General features: G+C 37.8%; 1 protein-coding gene across 2 annotated transcripts; it reads right to left on the bottom strand.

Moving 5' to 3' along the window:
• Window positions 1–1,200: 1,200 nt before the first annotated feature.
• Window positions 1,201–20,422, bottom strand: LOC577852 (60S ribosomal protein L30). 2 transcript variants are annotated; one of them, XM_778057.5, is made up of 5 exons: window positions 20,328–20,422; window positions 20,164–20,211; window positions 4,073–4,218; window positions 2,501–2,631; window positions 1,201–1,308 (listed from the first exon to the last, which is right to left on the bottom strand). In XM_778057.5, exons 2-5 carry the CDS (start codon window positions 20,182–20,184, stop codon window positions 1,262–1,264), a joined length of 345 nt encoding a protein of 114 aa, XP_783150.1. In that variant the 5' UTR covers window positions 20,185–20,211; window positions 20,328–20,422; the 3' UTR covers window positions 1,201–1,261. The 2 variants fall into 2 exon arrangements, with proteins under 2 accessions (XP_783150.1, XP_030829739.1); XM_030973879.1 differs by lacking the exons at window positions 20,164–20,211; window positions 20,328–20,422 and having other exon boundaries at window positions 4,073–4,254.
• Between the last annotated feature and the right edge of the window lies 1 nt (window position 20,423).

Below are 20,423 nucleotides of genomic sequence, written 5' to 3'. Positions count from 1 at the left end.
AGTGATAGAAGTCAACAGAAAATATATTCTCGGTTAATCATAACAAAACATACATTAAAATTTCAAAAATATAAATAAAATATTTCCAGAACAATTTTAAGAGAAAAATACAGTTGCCAAATTATGTGCAGAGAGATGTGGGTATTGAGCCAACGTTCTGGACAAATGTGTGTAACATGCCACCTTTTATGTGAATGGAGTTGTGCTTTTAGTGAATCTAATATGTAGGTGTCTCATCATATGCTGTGGTGACAATTTCTCTGGGCTTTATTTCTTCACAGAAATTGCATTACAGTCAGGGTTACTATGTAGTTTTAAGTTCATTTTTATGGTGTATGGTCCAGGGTTGAAGTTTAGAAATTACTTAAGTGTAGGGTAGTGACTGCAGAGCAATCATTGCTGGAGCAGGTCTTAGAACCAATTTCTACCAGAGAGAATTTTGACTTGTGTTGTGTAAACCCAAGGTCTGCACATCTCCAACATGATAAAAAGGTTGTAATCATCAATGCAACCAGCTTCTTTCATTACAGCCTTATACATTGATCTATTACCAGAATTATTTAAATGTTGGTGCATACTCTTAGTAGTTCGTATTTAGAGCTATTGCAGTGTGCAACATATTTCTTTGTAATCAACACCAACAATCAAACCACTTATCTGATATATCACCGTCTATTCACCTTTTGTAACCACACCATTAAAACACATTCTACCATTTATTTCTCTACTATGCTCACGTTAAATCAAACCACATTCTACTATCTCTTTCTCTCCTATCCTCACCACCATCAAATCACATTCTATCCTTTTCTCTTTTATCCTTACAACCATCAAACCACATTCTACTCTCTCTCCTATCCTCACCACCATCAAATCACATTCTATCCTTTTCTCTTTTATCCTTGCTACCATCAACCCACATTCTACTATCTCTTTCTCTCCTATCCTCACCACCATCAAACCACATTCTATTCTTTTCTCTTTTATCCTTGCTACCATCAACCCACATTCTACTATCTCTTTCTCTCCTATCCTCACTACCATCAAACCATATTCAACTATCTTCAAGTTGTATCCTCACAATACTCGACCATATTCGATAATAAATTTACAATTTCATGTTCAATTTGTTATAGAGAACCACCATTCAGGACTTATAACAAGAATGACACAATAAATGAATGAGCTTGAGACTTGGTGTTATCTACACATGAGACAATATGATTTATTTGACCCCAAGAACTGACCCCCGACCTTGACCTTACGAGGCCTGCTCTGATGGCATGCTGCGGATGATGTCACTGTCACCTGTAGAGGGTGAGATAACACAACAAAACAAAAATTACAACTGGAAACATTCTTTACATAAAGTTGACTGGATTTGGAACTATCTATTTATTTATTTCAACATAAAAGCCCATTTACAGTAATTGCAGTAAAATGATATTTGGATTGTAGAGCAATTGTAGCTGGAGCACGCATCACACATTATATTTAGGGCACAGGTATTCAAAATTATTCCCTTTGGTGAGAAATACAATCTTAAAGCATATCTTAAAACGCTGTAGCCCTCTGTTAACGAGTTGACCTGATTTGCATTTTGAGTCTACATGGGTGTCACACACGGTTAAGAACTTCAAGTCAAGACAGTATGAATGTGATATAGATACGAGCTACAGTACTACTTCAGAATGTTCTTGTGATGTTCATTAAGGTTAAAGCCCAAGTCTGCTCCAAAAAAAACTTATGTTCAATAGAACCAGAAAAATCAGACAAACCAATCAAAAAGAGTTTGAGCAAAATCTGATAACTTATAAGAAAGTTATGAATTTTTAATGACATGAAAAACTTTGAAAATCACTACACAAATTGGCAACTCACTCATGAGTCTGTGACGTATGGTCCTCACCAATTATTTTCTGTATATTAATAATATAAATTTCCTATTTTCACCCTAAGAATCGTATTTCATCACACCAGCATCCAAGTTAGATTTTGAGTAATATGTGTTTGTGTGGATGCACAAATAAAGAGTAATTTTTGTCCAATTAAATCATGAAAAAAATGAATTTTTATAATTTATAAAAAAAAATTTAAAACTATTTATATAAAAATCAATAATTATAAAAAATACAATATTCAGAAAATAGTATAAATTCCTTAAAATTCATAAAAGTTTTTGGGAAATGTCATGCACGCAATATGATACAAATCATATAACCTGGGCAAAAGCATGGGGAAATCAAGTTTTGGGGGATAAAAGGGAAATTAATGGGATTAAGCTATGTAAAGCAATTGACAAGTTGTGAGGACATGACGTCACAAATTGATAACCATCTTGGCAATTTATGTTGTGATTCTCATTGTTCCATAGTTTTACATACTTTTTCAAAAATTCATAACTTTCTTATTAGTCATCCGATTTTGCTCAAACTTTTTTTGATTGGTTTGTCTGATTTTTCTGCTTTTATTGAAAGTGGACTTGTCCTTTAATACATACCAGGGTCTGTGATGCAGAGTGTGCACACCCTGAAGTACTTTCCGCAGGCTGTCCCGAGTTCAATGTTGTTACCGCTGTAGTGATGGACACCAGTCTTGGCCAACATAGCGTAGTATTCTACTTCACTTTTCCTAAAGTTATCAAAAATGAAGAAACATTTGAAGAGTGTGAGTTTCACACACACTTCATATACTTTCAGGTTTTGCCAAAAGACCGTTATTGTACCATAATTCTCATTCTTGATGACATTTACCTTGAAAAACATTTTCATCATCATTCTAATCAGCATATGACATCTTTAGCAACACTTTGTTTTGTACTTAAAAACAGAGAAAATTATGTGGATAGCAGTAGTGCTGTAAGTCAGACGCTATGTTCGTGTTCGGTTCGGTAGAGTTCAGCATTTTTCACCCGAACTTGGTTCGGTTCGGGGTTCGGTAATATAATAGCAAGCGGTGTTATAGCCACGGCGGTCGGCACTGGGCGGGCTGGCCGGCCGGGCCCGACCAGCACGAAGGACTTCTGCCCAATCCTGCTGAAAAAACAGTGCTTCCGACCAGCACGAATTTCACATTTAAAAACTGCTCCAAACGTAATTATTTTTGAAGAAAAGTACTACTGACATTCGTATTTCCGTCTTGAATCGTGTTTTATTTTCAATTTTAAAAGAATCATGTTTTCAAATTGTCAATAAATGATATTTTTCCAAGATTTTCCGAGACGGTTGTTGTCTAATGTCAGAGTCATGAAAGCTGCCATCTTCAATAGCGATTCAGGCTCGTCAATAACTGTTTTGATTTTCAATGGGAAAAATATAAAATCCCTATTTTTCCTGAATAAATAAATACCATACTATAATATATATTTATTTCATTATTTATATTGTAAAATTTGTCTGATATTGTTACAATTAAAATATTGATTTTTTTTTGTAAAATGGGTTTGAGCTGAACTTGTTTTGATCACGCACATGCATTCTTGTTTATAGCTTGCGATCGCGACGTAGCGTGGTCAGGATTTGGGATTGAAATGAACCACTGGATAGGCATAAATCACAGAGGCGGAAAATAGGAAAAAAGTAAATATAAAATTAGCGATCATGACATGAAAATTAGGTACAAAATGACAAGTTTATTAGCTTGCAAAAACGTCAACATTTTTCTGCCAAACATCCGAACCAGGCCTTTGCGTTTGGTTCGGTTCGGAGGTGCCATGTTCGGCGAACTTCCGTTCGGTTCGGCGGTTCGGCTACAGCACTAGATAGCAGCTAACCAAAATAATTGGCCTATATGAGATGTTTTTTCTTCTTCCAGGGACTGCTGATTTGACAAGTTTTTAACCACCCAAAATGATCATGCAGAGGTAGGAAAGAGGAATAAGCTTTCAAGAAAAAAAACAACAACGATAATTTGGGCTAAGATATATAAAGGAAAAGAGAGAAGTATCTATGAAATAGAAGATTAGAACTAAAGAAATAGTAATACAATTATTCAGTTGCTTGGCTTGAGGCCATGTAAATAAGAGAGAGATTCCATTTAGTAATCCTATGGAGTTCATAGGCCAATTTCTTACCTAAGTGGGGGTGTGTTGTTAGCAAGAATGACCAGCTTTGCCTTGCCATTGCGGAGAGCCTTCAATGTCTGCTTGTAGCCAAGATTGTACTTGCCACTTTTCATCACCAGTTGAAGGCGAGTGTTGATGCTTTCCATCTGCTTTTTCTTTAAAAACAAAGCAAACATAACCAAATTAAACATGAATACTCTATAGAATTGTATCACTTGAAAATATCTTCTATACAACTTGTGAGACATTATGTACAGGCTAAGTCGTTAAGCTAATCTGATCATTTTACTTTTAGGAAAACTAACCATAGCATAAACTGGACTTCACTTACCAGTTCAAATACACTTTCTATTCTTATTTTTGCCAAGGTCCAAGATCCTCTTTATTTGTCATTTCAATGTGTTGGATAAAATTAAAAACAACACAATATGAAAGATATCAGATCAGCCTGGTCTAACAATACATTATAATAATATAAATATTCTAATGTGATTTACACTGTTGGAAAAATCAACACTGAAATGGAGAGAGCACCCCGACACCCCCTTGATTGCAATCATACAATACAAACTTGATATCAACCTAACTCAATTTCCCTGCTTAGAATCATTGTCTTCATTAGTAGATTGTATACAGTAAAGGCACAAAGCCAATAATCCTATTTGGAAGACTTTGACAAGAATTTTGGCAGACCGAAAGATTCAGTTTTTTATATCGACTTTGGGGGGGGGGGGGGGGGGGGGGTATGGTCACCTTTTTTTAGGTCAGCCATTGGCATAATTATCATTTAAAAAAAAAAAAAAATTTACACAAAAAAAGGAAGGGGTTTAACCCCAAACCCCCCTCCCCCCTGCGTACGCGCCTGGGTGTGCTGGTCCGAGATGAGGAATCGTCAGCATTTTCGCAAATTTCATATTTCTGATCTGCGCGTTGGCGGTGCAAAGACGGATTCCGCAATCATTTTTCTTGATGCATTTTACATTGACTTTGTACAGAGACTTTCACATTATGAACGATAAATCTTCAGGAAGACCCATACCTGTAGAAGGTGAACTGGGGTTATTTTTTAACGCGGAATCCGTTTTTCGCATCTCCAGCACGGGAACCCAAAACCCGCAGAGCGCCGATGAAAAAAAACCTCCGTGAATATGAGGACGATACTTATTATTTGGGACGCAATTGACTTCGTTAACAAGGATCTAGGGGGCCGTTTCTCGAAACGGTCATAACTACAAGATCAACGACATCTCGCCACTGTCACGCAACTTGTCAGCTGAGTGTTTCACGAAGCCGTCTTTGCCAAGATGAGCGACAACTTCCGCGACAAGCGAGTTGTCACTGCTCCGAACCCGTCATATCTTTTTAATTGCTGTAAAGCGCCATCACAAGTCAGTTTGTTGCCATTCCATGGGCCGCGAAATGTATGATTAGTTTCACTATCGATTTGAGAAAAATATAGACGAGTTCGCTACGTAATTCTCTGGGATGCGAAATGCAAATGTAAAGAAGTGACAATACAAATCATACAGACATTTTAAAAAGCTGAATATAAAAATTTAATCACAAATCGTTAAACTATAACATATAAATAAAAGAGATAAGAATGTTACACACCGTTGTCCATAGTCAATTAATAGTCTTTCTTAGGATACCATCATACCTTTCGGGCCTATGTGCATTATTATTCCCTCTCTAATTACTTCTTTCAAATTATATTTTCAATATCAAATCAATTATATAACGAGTATTTATAAGACTCTAGAATAAGAACTGGCCGAGAAAAGGTATTTTGCCTAAAATTCCTTGTCACAATAAACAAAAAAGTACGTATTGATAAACTATCACATTACGGTATCCTTCAACTAACTTTTCATTCGACTGCCAAAAAAAAAACACTCACCGGTTTTTCTTCAATTTAAGAATCTTTACAGAAATATGCAAATCGTTTGGTGATCTACATTTGATAATGACACTATTTGTTATTTATTTTAGGAGAATTTATATGTATATATTTTTTTTGGAACAATTTTAGCCCCAAAACTTGTTTTGGGTTATTCTTGATAAATCAAATGGATCGTGACAAAGACTATGTTCTTGAGCTGCTAGTATCGCGATATATCGATATCATGTCTGTCATGGCTTTGTGAAACGGTTTATCCGCTTCATGACATCTCCGTAGGTCGGCGACAAAGATATGACTGTCATGGAGTTGGTTTCGAGAAACGGCCCCCTGATCTATCCGTGTTTGTGCAGACGAGCCTTTTTCTCGGATCAGCGCCCCTACTGATTAAAGTAGACGATGAACTGGGGGAATCTGTTTTTTTCACATCGCCAGCGCACGGTTTTGGGAACCCAAAATCCTCAGAGCGCCAATGAAAAAAACGTCCGTGAATATGAGGACGATCCTTATTTGGGACTCAATTGGCCCGTTTACGATACGAGTAGGGAGGCCAATGCCCAAATCTAACTTTTTAATTACTAATTTGTTTATACTAAAACTAAGATTAAAAGAAAGCATTTACTTTCACTAAGAAAATCCACCCATCTGCCGACTCCATAGGTTCCATCAAATAGGAGATATCCAGCTGGTTTGTAGCCATTTCCTTCTACGCCTTTCCGTACGTAAGAGCCTTGAAACAATTATATTTCATGTCGCAAAGTTACGTTCATAATTAGACAGGCCCGAGGGACAAAGTTCATGATGAAGTTTAAAACTTCGCGCGAAAGTGCAATCACTCAACAGCGGCTAGCCTTGAATCGGTCGCACACGTACACACCTTCTTCTTCTTAGTTGATCCCTCCACCGACACAGGCAAGCCCCGATGCAGGCTGAAGTCCAGCCATCAATGTGCGAACGATTACATCTTCTACTACTACGAGCCGAAGACGATGGTTCAAAAAAGGAAAGAAATATATATAATTCATTGATATTTACCTTAGATGTGTATTCCAATAATTTGATTTCCTCATGAGTATTCCTTATTATCAACGATCGAGAAGTTACGAGGTCCAATTAAAATCCATCTTGCAGCGAACACAATCATAGCGCACATCCATGCATGCAACGTACGTGTACTAATATTTCTCTCACTCTCTCTCTCTCTCTCTCTCCCTTTCGCTATACGTAACATACACACTCACTAACCATGTATCATACAACACACCTTCAAATCATGGCTTTCATTTCAATTCTCAATTGGAGTATAGACTGCTCACGTAGACTTTTTTTTTACTGAAATATCTTTTTTAACACTTCTCATACATTACTGCACGACACTCGTATCTAGTGCTGTGAGAATAAGGTACTAGGGTCTATAAATAAGACTACGCTTTGGGCACGCTCTGACCGGAGCTCAGATTATGTCGCAATACCCTTTATTTTTGGCGCGAACAATGACGTCACTGTTCACTGTTTTCCTTCTCATTTTGAGATGGATGTAGCTATAGGGCTCAAACCAACGCAAGATTGACAGAAACATCGTACTCTATCTACTTTCGAATGTTCAGTTTGTAAAAATCTGTATTTAAAAAGATATAATCTTTTTTCTTTATATTTTCTAGTTGTTAGAAGTGGCAATTGTGAACATCTGAAATGTTGATCTCTATCAAAAGTTCTTTACTCAAAACGGATCCCATATTTTTAGGGTCTACCTTCTGCCAATGAGAAGGTTTTTAGTGAGCAAACCTCTACGCCCTCTAGGATTTTCTTAGTCGGTGGTGCCAGTGCGTCAAGGTCGTCTGCAACCACAATTATTGGTAGGGTGTCTGATCGCGCACCCGATGTTGTGTGCTAAAATTCTTCCCATAGAGATTGCACGCATCCCTATGCGGTCTACGTGCATTACGCGATCATGCAAAAAAAGTCAAGTTTTTTTTTTCAATTCGAACTTCAAACCTTTATCTGTTGTGATCCTGAAGGTGATACTCGATAAATGAGGTGTCATATGAAAGAGCAGGTGAATTCCAATATTTCCACAGGGCGTTGCCTCGAAATTCTAAAAATATCTTGGTCAAAACAGCGATTTAAACATTGTGTCCTGGCTAACTCCGAGGTTTGTCACTTTTGAGATATGACGCCCCGATCGATAAGTAGTCCCAGTCCTAAGGAATTATGTATGTGCTTTTTTTTTCGCTAGCCCCCAGGGATCACAACTGACAACAGTTTGAAAATACCCTTCTCCACATTTTTCGGATCAGCTAATTAGGGAGGCGTGACTCTGCTCAGCCCAAATCCATGGTGACAGCGCTTAAAATCCGCTGATGCATATGCATTTAGATCACGCAACGTTCAGCGGCGCTTAGCAAATTTTGTGCGTGCTACCCGTGTCGCAAGCCTTTGTACACACTATGACGCGTACGCAGCGTTGAATATGTGTAGGCCTATTATAAGATGGGTAGAAGAATCCCTGCAATCTGATTGGTCAATCTGTCTGTGATGCGCTTGCCCGTACCGTGTGTGTACTACTTGTGTGTGTATTCGGATCTGTCTGTGCTGGCGTGATGTATTTAGTGTGCACTAAGAGAGTGCATCTTCGCATTATCCCCATTGCCTGAAATGTATATGTCGCTAATGGTTAATATGCATTCATCAATTTGCAACGGGCGTCGCTGGGAACGAGCCCCTTGTTCACGTGACATTGTTGAAGGCGGGCAATTCGCATTGTACTTGTCCCCACTGCCTGAAATGTATATGTCGCTAATGGTTAATTTACATTCATCAATTTGCAACGGGCGTCGTTAGGAACGAGCCCCTTGTTCACGTGACATTATTGAAGGCGGGTAATTAATTTAAAAGGCGGGTAATTTAAAGGGCCATCTAGTGCAGCGCGTATGCGCTGCATACGTAATTACGAGCATTATCGAAATCTACTCGATTTACGACTCTACTCGACTCCAGCTCTGAATTGGTTTGCAATTGACGTTTTTACTCTGTTTTTACCTGGATTCAACTAGCTTTTCATCTGACAGCCAGCCCCAGCCAGCATCATGAACCCTGAAGCCGTAAGTAACTTTTTGAATTGTTTTCAGTCTCCTCCAATAAAGAAAGAATACATGACATTTCAGGACCTTTCTATTTTTTTCTCACATTTCGACGTCTGGCAAGAATCTAGTACTGAGTGCAACGGCACACAAAGGGAGTGCCTCTTGGCATATTCTAAAACAGTTTCCAAGAACCATATCAATGTCATTTCTATACACTTCGGTAATCTTAGGAGGAAGACAACGTACAGCTTGAAGAAAGGGAGGGGGGATGAAGTTGTACAAGAATTGCATAAACTAGTGTCGGGGTTGGGACCAAACTGTTCAAAGATTGGGGTATTGGAGGGTGATGTTCAAGCTGCGTTGTGTAACGAGTATGACCGTGAGAGGATGGGATGGGCGTGGATGACGAATGGTGTGGTTTTAGAACTCTATGCGTGGGGTAGGAAAAATGATCTTTCCACCGAAAGTTTCAAACAGTTGTTGCGTGCGCTGTTTGAGGTTGATGATAGTGTTGGTAGTGTAAGTACACATAGGCTGCACAACAAAATACGAAAGGTAACTGAACAAAGGAGCTCTGGATTGAATGAAAGAGACTTAGACAAATTCTTGAACGAGGTGTTTGTAATTTTGCCCGTAAGTGGTAATCAGGCAAGTGGGGTTGGGGGGAGAAGAAAGCCGGATGGTGGGAAGAAGAGGCAAAGTGGTGGGAAGGGAAAGCGCGGGAAAGGGGGTTCGAGGCCAGTTCGCGAGAGGGTTAGTAGAAGTCAAGAAAAATCCAATTGTAAATGTAGATTTCGAAAGGAATGTATAATACTCAAAACGAGGTTAAGGAAAATGAGAGTAAGGTTGACCGGCGTAGAAAAGAAACTTAACGACTACAAATTAAGTTTAGCAAAATCGGAAGTACAAAGGCGACGATTTAAGATAAAAGATGAAGGTAGGAAAAGGGCACTTGATAATCAAACAAAGGCAGTAAAAAAAATGCAAACAGAGTTGCTCTCAAGAAAAATGAAAATTTCGCTTCTTGAAGAACAAACAAAGCAGTTCAGAAAGTTAAAACAACAAAAAGGGGCGATGAAAGTAATGTGGAAGAAAAGTCAAGTACGCTTGAATTATCTAAAGAAAAGAAACGACTTGCTTTCGAAAACTATCCAAGAAAATAAATCTCTCAAACGAAAATTGAAGAAAATGACAGTTAAGTTAGGCAAATTAGCGAGTCCGCTATCGGAGATTGTCATTCAGTCAATCGAAAAAGGCAAGTACACAGATGAGGTTAGACAGGTATACCAAGAGTTAGAGTGCAAATTTGGAGTCAGTTCAAGGAACTGTGAAGGGGTGGTAAGGTCAATAATCGAGGGTTTGACAAAAGCAGAGGTGGGGAAATTACCAAAAAAGGACTTTGCAGCAGATATGTTTCAAGAAGCCAGAGTTCTTAGTCAAATTCAAGTATTAGATACGCTGATGAATGAAGACCAGTCAAATCTGACAATAGGGGGGGATGGCACAACAAAGGGGGGTCATCATTATGGGGCTTTTGATATTCACACACAAGATGGTGACTGCTATGTCATGGGGGTAAGAGAAAGTGTGGGGGGTACCGCCGAAGAAACTTTAGGTTTAATGAAGGAAGTACTAGAGGATATGTGTAATGTTTTAGACGATGAAGGGCCCCAGAAGATGAACAAAATTCTTCAAAAGATGAAAAACACTATCAGTGATAGGCATATTGCTCAAAAAAAATTCAATGAACTCTTACAACAGTATAAAAGGGAGGTGCTGCCTAAGGTTGACAATGGGTGGGATGGGTACAGTGAAATTCAGAAGGAAAGGGCAGTTAGTATGAACAACTTCTTTTGCGGCTTACATTATATGGTGGGATTAGCAGATCAATCGTCTCAAACATTGAATGTATGGGAGAAAATGATATTTGGTGAAACTAATGTTGGTGCCAAAAAGGTTGGGGTCTCATCAAAGGGGAATGAAGGGGGTACAGAGAGACTAGTCAGAACAGTATGCAAGGCCATACAGGACAGGGGTTGTGAAAAGTCAGGAAAACCTGTTCAATTTCGGGCATTTTTAAGGGAGAGAGGAAGAGATTGGGTGCCACTCGCTCCATTCAAGGGAAATAGGTTTAATATTTTATTTAAAAACGGGGCTGGCGTGTTCTACCTTGCAAGCGATTTAAAGGATTTTTTTAATGATTACAAAGATGATAATTTACTAATGAGAGCTGTCCACGCCGACCTACATGTACCACATTATCTGGCGGCGTGTAGGGCTCTTGGTCTCATTGACCGGTTCGTTACCAAACCCCTTTGGCAAATTCTTGAAACAAAAGAAAACATTAACACGATGAATGATAGATACAAAACGATGATGAGTAAGTTTCAGGAATTTGCGGAAGATTCCTCAGAATTCATGAAGGGCAAGTGTAAAATATTTGATGATGTAGATATTCCTAACGATGTAATGCTAGATAAGTTAGTTAACCATGAAGGGGATGACCATTTGACCCAACAAGTACTTGAAATGCTTTTCATTGGGTTTGTAACCGTAACGAATAGACTAGTACATGATCATCTACAGGATAAGTACAAAGACAAAGACGGGGAAGTAGAAAGCGTGCCAAAAACAAATGTATCTGTAGAAAGGGACTTTGGAATGCTTGACCGAACAATGAAATGCAAACCCAAAGCAAAAACAAACTGTTTGGAGAGCATTATCATGTATTCCAAAAACCAAACAAGCAAGTGGGTCTCCACTTTACCCGAAGATAAAAGAAAACAATATATGGAAGTAGCGAGAAAACAAAAACATGTTCAAAAACAGAAGTATGCGATGCGTGCCAAGAAAATTTGGGAGGGTAGGGAAAAAGCAATTAGGGACAAAAGGGAAAGCAAATTGCACAAAGAGGAAAAGGACAACGTAAGAAAAGAAACAGTATACAATGAGGTTAAAGATATGTGCGGGGGGATCTGGACTAAGGCTAATGATGTCACGGTGGGACTTGCAAATCAAACACCAAAACAAAAACTAGACATTTTAAAATTGCAACTAAAAGCTCGAAGACTTGTGTTCGGTGACAAAAATGAAAACGGTATTTTGAATTTTTCGGAGAAGGGCAGGGTTAAGACATGGGTTGAACTCAATAAACAACTACTAACACTCATTACAAAAAGTCAGGAACGTGCGAGGTTAGTAGAGGATGAAGATCGGGAAATAACAGAAGCATTGTGCGCTCCTAATGAGAAAGTAGAGGAATACAAAATAAAAATGAAACGGAAAAGGGAAATCGAGTTGGAAAGGGCTAGAAAGCGTCCCAAAATAGGAAGACAGGTGCAGTATAATGATCTGGTTGGGAAGATAATTGAACACTTGATAAAGGAGGATAATGACGAAAAATGGTATAGCGCGTTTGTTAGTTCTAAAACCAATCAGGGATTAAATCTTGTTTATCTTACTGACACCAACAACGTCTATTCTTTTAGCCAGGAGGAAATAAGGGCAGACATGGAAACAGGGGATATATATGTGAAAGAAATAAAAGCTACAGATTTACTAGGTTTTAAAATAAGACACAAGTTTAATGTAGAAGGGAAAAATGTGTGGTTTACTGGGTACGTAATAGACGCAGAAGAGGGGGAGGGAGTAAATAAGCCATGCAAAGTGGAATACGAATACTTAGAAGGGGAAGGGGAAGAGGAAGAGGACGAAGATTTAGAGACATGGGAAGGTCTCCTTCTTGAGGATTATTGGAAGGGTGAGGTGAGGCTGTTGGAAAAAATGTGAATTAATATGTACAGGGAACATATAGGTTTTTGTAATTATTTGATAATGAATTAAGGCAGTAACATTCTTTTTTACCTACCTCATAATCAAGAATGCTAGTCATGTTTAGGTCACACGTTCTCCTTCTTCATCTTCTGCTGCTTTAAAGGTAGTAGCACTCATTTGCACACCTCCCCCAATTTCGACGAAATAAATGGACAATAACTGGAATTGTGCTATATAAATGATTTGATTTGATTTATTCATTTATTACCGATTTACAAGTTTAAATATTTACATTTGACAGCAATTTATATATCGTACATTGGAACAAAAAAGCAACATGCTAAATTAGGTTAGCCTCAAGATTGTTTTGAATTACGTCTAATAAATATTAAAATTAAAGTGGTACAATTAAATTACAGAGGTTCATAATTGTTATTAATTCAATTATTAAATACCTAGTACAAAATGAGGTGTACATCTCTCTCTTTACTCAAGGTCGGTATCTGAGACGGGAGTTCCAGTATACATGGCCTATGTAGAGGGAGTGGTGTGTGGGCCCTGTTGAGGGATACTTGTTTTATTTTCGACAAATTATGTGATAATATTTTTGTAGTGTATAAGATCACTGAATTTATAATTTCATCCCTCTAGATCAATACCTTAATCACGGGACACAGCCTCATACGGGACCTCGGCCAGTATTCACCCAACCTAAATCTAGCTAAAGATAATATCGAGATTCACGGGTTCCCTGGAGCAACGGTAGGTTCCCTCATTAACAAATTTCATTCTTTATCATTTCTTAAGTACCAGCTTGTCATTTTCCAGATTGGAGGCAATGACATCTCTGCCCCACACTCCCCCCCTGACAAGGTTATGAGGGACATCCATCACCTCGTAGACAGCGTTAGGTATCTGAACCCACAAGCCCATATCACGTTCATGGAGTTACTTCCTCGTAAAAAGACTAGAGCTCACAAACATGACGTCCACATTGATATTTATAATTCTAGGGTAGATCAACTAAATGATTTGCTAAGAGAATTCCTCCCTTCTGTACAGGCTAACTTCTGGCAACATTCCCGGCAAATTAAAGACCCATGTAAGTTTTACAAGGATGATGGGGTTCACTTTGCTTACCTACCTCCATACTTTAAGTCCGTTAGAGGGTGTACCATAGAGGCTCTAAAAAACTAAACACTAAAAATGGGACCGGCCCACGAGACTGCTTTATAAATAGAAAAAAGGGAACTTGCTTTCTTAATGCTTTCTAACTTCAGTGATCTTTCACACTTTCATTTTTTTGCTATAAGATTTAGATTCAAACAAAACACTCAAACATTGTAAGGCTGAAATGAAATTGTTTCAAGGTAGCGTAAACTAAAAGCCAACACTTTATGTAAATGGTCCAATGCGTTTAAAATTACGTTTGTATTTTCTTCCGTCCGTCTGTACTTCCGTCCGTCTGTACTTCCTTCCGTATTTCTGTCCGCCCGTACTTCCGTATTTCCGTCCGTCCGTTCTTCCGTCCGTACTGCCTTCCGTCTGTTCTAATTGTGTCCGTCCGTTCTTCCGTCCGTACTGCCTTCCGTCTGTTCTAATTGTGTCCGTCCGTCCGTACTTCCGTACTGCCTTCCGTCTGTTCTAATTGTGTCCGTCCGTCCGTACTTCCGTACTGCCTTCCGTCTGTTCTAATTGTGTCCGTCCGTCCGTACTTACTTCCGTACTGCCTTCCGTCCGTTCTTCCGTCCGTACTGCCTTCCGTCTGTTCTAATTGTGTCCGTCCGTCCGTACTTCCGTACTGCCTTCCGTCTGTTCTAATTGTGTCCGTCCGTCCGTCCTGCCTTCCGTCTGTTCTAATTGTGTCCGTCCGTCCGTACTTACTTCCGTACTGCCTTCCGTCCGTTCTTCCGTCCGTACTGCCTTCCGTCTGTTCTAATTGTGTCCGTCCGTCCGTACTTCCGTACTGCCTTCCGTCCGTTCTTCCGTCCGTCCGTCCGACTACCTTTCATCCATCCATCCGTCCTTTCCGGTCATAGCTCATTTAATATGCAAAATACTTAATTATATATGCAAAAATGTGGTTAACTTCCTTGGTAGTATAATGTATATAGTATAATGGAGGTAACTTTATCTAAGCTTAATTGCTTTGACTTGTCCATATTTGTATTTCGCTTCTAAATTGCAACTCGTTATTAATTAAATTTATAATACCTAGTACAGGGGTACATCTCTCTCTTTACTCAAGGTCGGTATCTGAGACGGGAGTTCCAGTATACATGGCCTATGTAGAGAGAGTGTTTTGTGGCCCCTCTTGGGGATATTTCGCTTCTAAATTGCAACTCATTATAGTGTTATTAATTAAATTTATAATACCTAGTACAGGGCTACATCTCTCTCTTTACTCAAGGTCAGTATCTGAGACGGGAGTTCCAGTATACATGGCCTATGTAGAGGGAGTGTTTTGTGGCCTCTGTTGAGGATATTTGGCTACCAAATTTGTAACTAAAAGAATTATTAAATTTCATGAATGCTATTGAAACTGCAGTGTGCCATGCACCAATAGTATTAATGCTACACGTACCACATGCAATGCAGTGGAATCTTAAATAATATCTGAAATTTACTTTTCTAATAATTTCTTTATTGATTCTTTTTCTTCCATATCAATCTGCATGGCATGTCATGTCATGACTGGATACTGGGAGAGAATAAATACTCGAGACTTATAATGGCAGACAGAGGTAGTGGACCCGGTTGCTTCATGAACTGATCCTTGCACTGCTGCAGCTCTCAGTACGACCATCAGAACTGTTTGTGATGCTGCAGATTGCTGAAGTGATCACCGGACGTTTCCTGTCCTAGGAAGGAGCCTGTGAAGAACTGATTACTCCATCAAATGATCATGATTTTATATTTTGTTTTTATACTATGTCAGAAAATTATGTAATATTTAAGTTGTCAATATCTTTAATTATGATTTTATATACCGGTATTGTTTTCATACCATGTCAGAAAATTTGATTGATTTAATTAATACCCATTTAAAATTAAAGTTCTTCTGTAATATTTAAGTTTTCAATATCTTTAATTTTGATTTTATATTATGTTTTTATACTATGTCAGAAAATTTGATTGATTTAATACACATTTCAAATTAAAGCTCTTATGTAATATTCAAGTTTTCAATATCTTTAATTATGATTTTATATTTTGTTTTTATACTATGTCAGACAAATTGATTTATTTAATTAATACCCATTTAAAATTAAAGTTCTTCTGTAATATTTAAGATTTCAATACTTTTAATTTGGATTTTATATTATGTTTTTATACTATGTCAGAAAATTTGATTGATTTAATTAATACACATTTAAAATTAAAGCTCTTATGTAACATTCAAGTTTTCAATATCTTTAATTATGATTTTATATTTTGTTTTTATACTATGTCAGACAATTTGATTGATTTAATTAATACCCATTTAAAATTACAGTTCTTCTGTAATATTTAAGATTTCAATACTTTTAATTTGGATTTTATATTATGTTTTTATACTATGTCAGAAAATTTGATTGATTTAATACACATTTAAAATTAAAGCTCTTATGTAATATTCAAGTTTTCAATATCTTTAATTATGATTGATTTAATTAATACCCATCTAAAATTAAAGTTCTTCTGTAATATTTAAGATTTCAATATTTTTAATCATGATTTTATATTGTTTTTATACTATGTCAGAAAATTTGATTTGATAGATTTAATTAATACCAATTTAAAATTAAATTTCTTTAATTTATATAAGTTTTCAATATTTTCAATTATTAGTTGGACCAGTAGCATACGCAGGATTTTTCACAACAACTCAGCCAGCCGCTGAATAAGTGGGGGGGGGGGGGTAGTTAAAGAGCACATTATCATTGTGAGCCTGTGTTTACATCATTTTGTCTTATACATGTAACTGTTATCATCTGAATCTTACAAAGAAAAGGGCATACTTATATAATATTGGTGAAAGGGGGGGGGGGGGGAGAGCACATTATTATTGTGAGCCTGTGTTTACATCATTTTTTTTCTGATACATGTAACTGTTATCATCTGAAGAATGAAATGAAATACAATTTTTCAAAGAAAAAGGGCATACTTGGTACACATATTTTTTGGCTAAATAGATTCTGACTTCTTGAAATTATTTTAAATTGTTTAAAAAATGAAAAGGGGTATGATAAAAAGCATATCACATCCTTATGAAATAGGCCAGATCCAAGAGCATTTTGCTTGGTTGCACATATATTTCAATTGCGACTTATGATCGCAAACGTGGGCCGTAGGGGAATTTTCCAAACTATTGATTTAGGCTGTTGGGTTTTTCGCCCCTACTTGGAGATGAAGTATGACGGTGCAGTTTTGGAAGATGCACCGTTGTAGTAAATTACTGTAATCATATATCTATTATCTACATTTGAAATGTACCGATAGATTATTCAATTTTTTTGTATAAACATTGCCACTTAACGATAGAACGTAACTTGGTCTAGATATACATTGCTTGAATTATTTTTGCATGCAAATTACTGTAGATATTCAGCTACATGTATCCTTCACTTTTTGAATGATGATCTTAAGATGATTGCATATTTTCTCATACCTGCATACAGACTGCAGAGTATTGTCTGTGTCAGACAAACAGTTGTAAATAATTGTAAATTAAAAAATCAACCTGTGATTGTTGGTGGAATAACACACAAATAATGAATACAAGCCTTTCTTTTGTACATAAATAGGAGAACTAGAGAGCGAGGAGGGGAAAACTACTGAAATCTAGATTTAGGGAGAGAGAGAGGGAGAGATCGAAAGAGACTAGGCAGGACAAAACACGAGATTGATATGAAAAAGAGAACAATAAAATAAAAAGATAATAATACAACAAAATTGGACAATGTTTGAGTCAGAGAGCGAACAATAGAATTACGAGCAAGTAATAAAATGGTGCGTACAAATGTTAGCTGAAGATGGGGAAAATGAGAGACAAAATAGATATTAGGGAGTGGTAATGAGCGGATATAATTTCAAAGCACAAATCATGCAACATGCAAGGGTAAGAAAAGAGAGTGGGAATTAAAGGCTACATTAAATAATGCAATCGATAGTCAAAACAGAAAAGAATGATAGAAATTGAAATTTAAAAAATATAATAAAGCACAACAACTTGTTTGTTTTTATCATTAGATAAGTGAAAGAGATCGAGGTCATGGTAACAAAAAAGTGAAAGGGAAGGGGGAATCAAGCAAAAAAGAGTGATGTGATCCGATGAACAAATGAGTACAAAATAATTAAAATCATGTTGGCAGTGTCAAGCCAGACGGCAGACAGCCAGCGATCAATGCATCATGATTATACCAGCCCATTGAAGCTAGTGCATTGACGAAATCACCGTACACTCAAGCTCACTCAGTCACTGCATGCATTGCACTGCACTAGCAGTTGTGTACCTATAGCTACAACAGCACGATTGTATTTTGATCTGAATCTAATATCATTAAGGATCAGGCGGTGTAAGGAAATACCAAAGTATTTTTCGCAACAATTAATTCATGCAACAAAGAGATTGTTATGAATACGCACCTGAGCTTGGGAATCCCCCCCAGCTGAGCTGACGTGATGACTCAGCGCGCGATCGCCAGCTGCTGCCAAGCTTGGCTCAGCTGAGATCACGTCATCATCGCCCAGCCAGAAATGCAGCGCATGCGCACGAGGGAGCGATGACATCATGTGAAATGTCACGGGTCATCTGGAGAACGGACGCGTATGCGGATGCACACTGAAGACGAAGGAGGAGGAGTTTAACGATCGCGCTCAATAAGCGCCGCAGCTAAGCAACAGGCGTACGCTATGCATATAGCGCTACGCAGATTGCTGCTCGAGCTGCTCAGCTGTTGAGCACAATTTGCAACTCTGCGTGTAACATCTTTTTCGACCATTCTGATCAAAATCGTATGAATATTGAATAGATTTGAGGGGGCTGTATCTTTTGATAGAAACATCGGTTAGTCTTGAAATTTAGAATGGGTAGTTATGAGTCAATGATTTTTCTAAATATCCAACAATAATGGTGACAAACGATCCGAAAGTGAAAATTGAAAAATCGTCCAGACACCCTATTATTAGGGTGTCTGAACGATTTTTCAATTTTCAATTTGGGATCGTTTTTCACCATTTTTGTTTGATATTGGAATAACAAATGTAATCAGAATAATACCTTTCAAATTTCAAGACTCACCGATGTTTCTATCAAAAGATACAGCCCCTCAAAAATTGTGCAATATTCATAGCATTTTGGTCAGAATGGACAGAAAAGTGGTTCACGCAGAGTTATAATTTCTGCTCAAAAGCTGCACAGCTAATGCACAGCACGATATGCAAAGTGTGGAGCAAGGGTATTTTCAAACTGTTGTAACAAATGATCCCTTGGGACTAGAGAAAAAATAAGTGCATGGATATATTCTTTACAGCTGGCCCAACTTATCCCTCGGGGGAGCAGTTCGTGAAATTGGTAAATCTCCGAGTTACCATGGAAACGATGTTTAAATCGCTGTTTTGAGCAAGATATTTTTAGAATTCCGGGGGTGGCCCCCTATGGGGAATATGGAGAAAAACCTGCTCTTTCATATGACACCACATTTATTGAGTTTCACCTTCAGGATCATTTGTTATAAAGGTTTGAATTTCAAATTTTTCATAAAACCATTGACCAATTTTGCTTGGTCGCGCAATGCATGTAGACCACATAGGGATGTGTGCAATCTCTATGGGAAAGATTTTAGCACACAACATCGGGTGCGCGATCAGACACCCTACTATTATTGGATTAAAAAACGTCAAAATCTGCAAGATTGTCAACAAATGGTGAAAGACTGTTACAGATCCGTGATTATAGGTAGACTCTATGTTGTGAAATGTATAATTGTATTTTCTTTTCATATTTTCTTCAATTTTTATTTTTACATCATTTTTTTCCCTTTGCTAATTTTTTGAAGTGGGCGACGAGCGCACAAATCGTAGGTGTAGAAGCCTTACGCCCGGGCATTGGCCTCCCTAATACGAGGATATCCTCAATTAATTTATGCGGACGACGGACAACCGGACGGGAAGGACAACCAGACGGGACACACAATTTCTGCCAGTTCTTGGTAGGTCTAGACCTCTACTTTTTCGTTCATGACGTTCATATTGAAGCCTTCCCGTTAACATGCATCAATTCATTTCAGCTCAAATCACACACACAACACACCACACCACAAACTCTCCATGTGTTGCGATCACCGCATTTAATACCTTACCTGCTTCTTTGAGGCCACCATTTTGTCAGATTTTGCGGCTTCCTCGGTCTGTAATGAGAATCATACGATAGAAAATTATCTCATAATTATAAAAAAACTAACAAATTCTCAATTCAAACAGACAAACTCTCAAAATGTCAAATTTTGTTTGGGCAGCTACTTACATCGTGAGAAATTTGGTCCGCCGCAACGTGAAAGAGACCGATATCCCAGCATGCAACTCTGAGCTAGCTAAGCTTCCGATTCTGGTCAAAGTTGAT

The sequence above is a fragment of the Strongylocentrotus purpuratus genome, unplaced genomic scaffold (assembly GCF_000002235.5).
Source record: "Strongylocentrotus purpuratus isolate Spur 01 unplaced genomic scaffold, Spur_5.0 spur5_scaffold_7, whole genome shotgun sequence".
Classification (NCBI taxonomy): Eukaryota; Metazoa; Echinodermata; class Echinoidea; order Camarodonta; family Strongylocentrotidae; genus Strongylocentrotus; species Strongylocentrotus purpuratus.
Note: the sequence above shows the minus strand (reverse complement) of the source record. Positions and strands in the feature narration are given on the sequence as shown.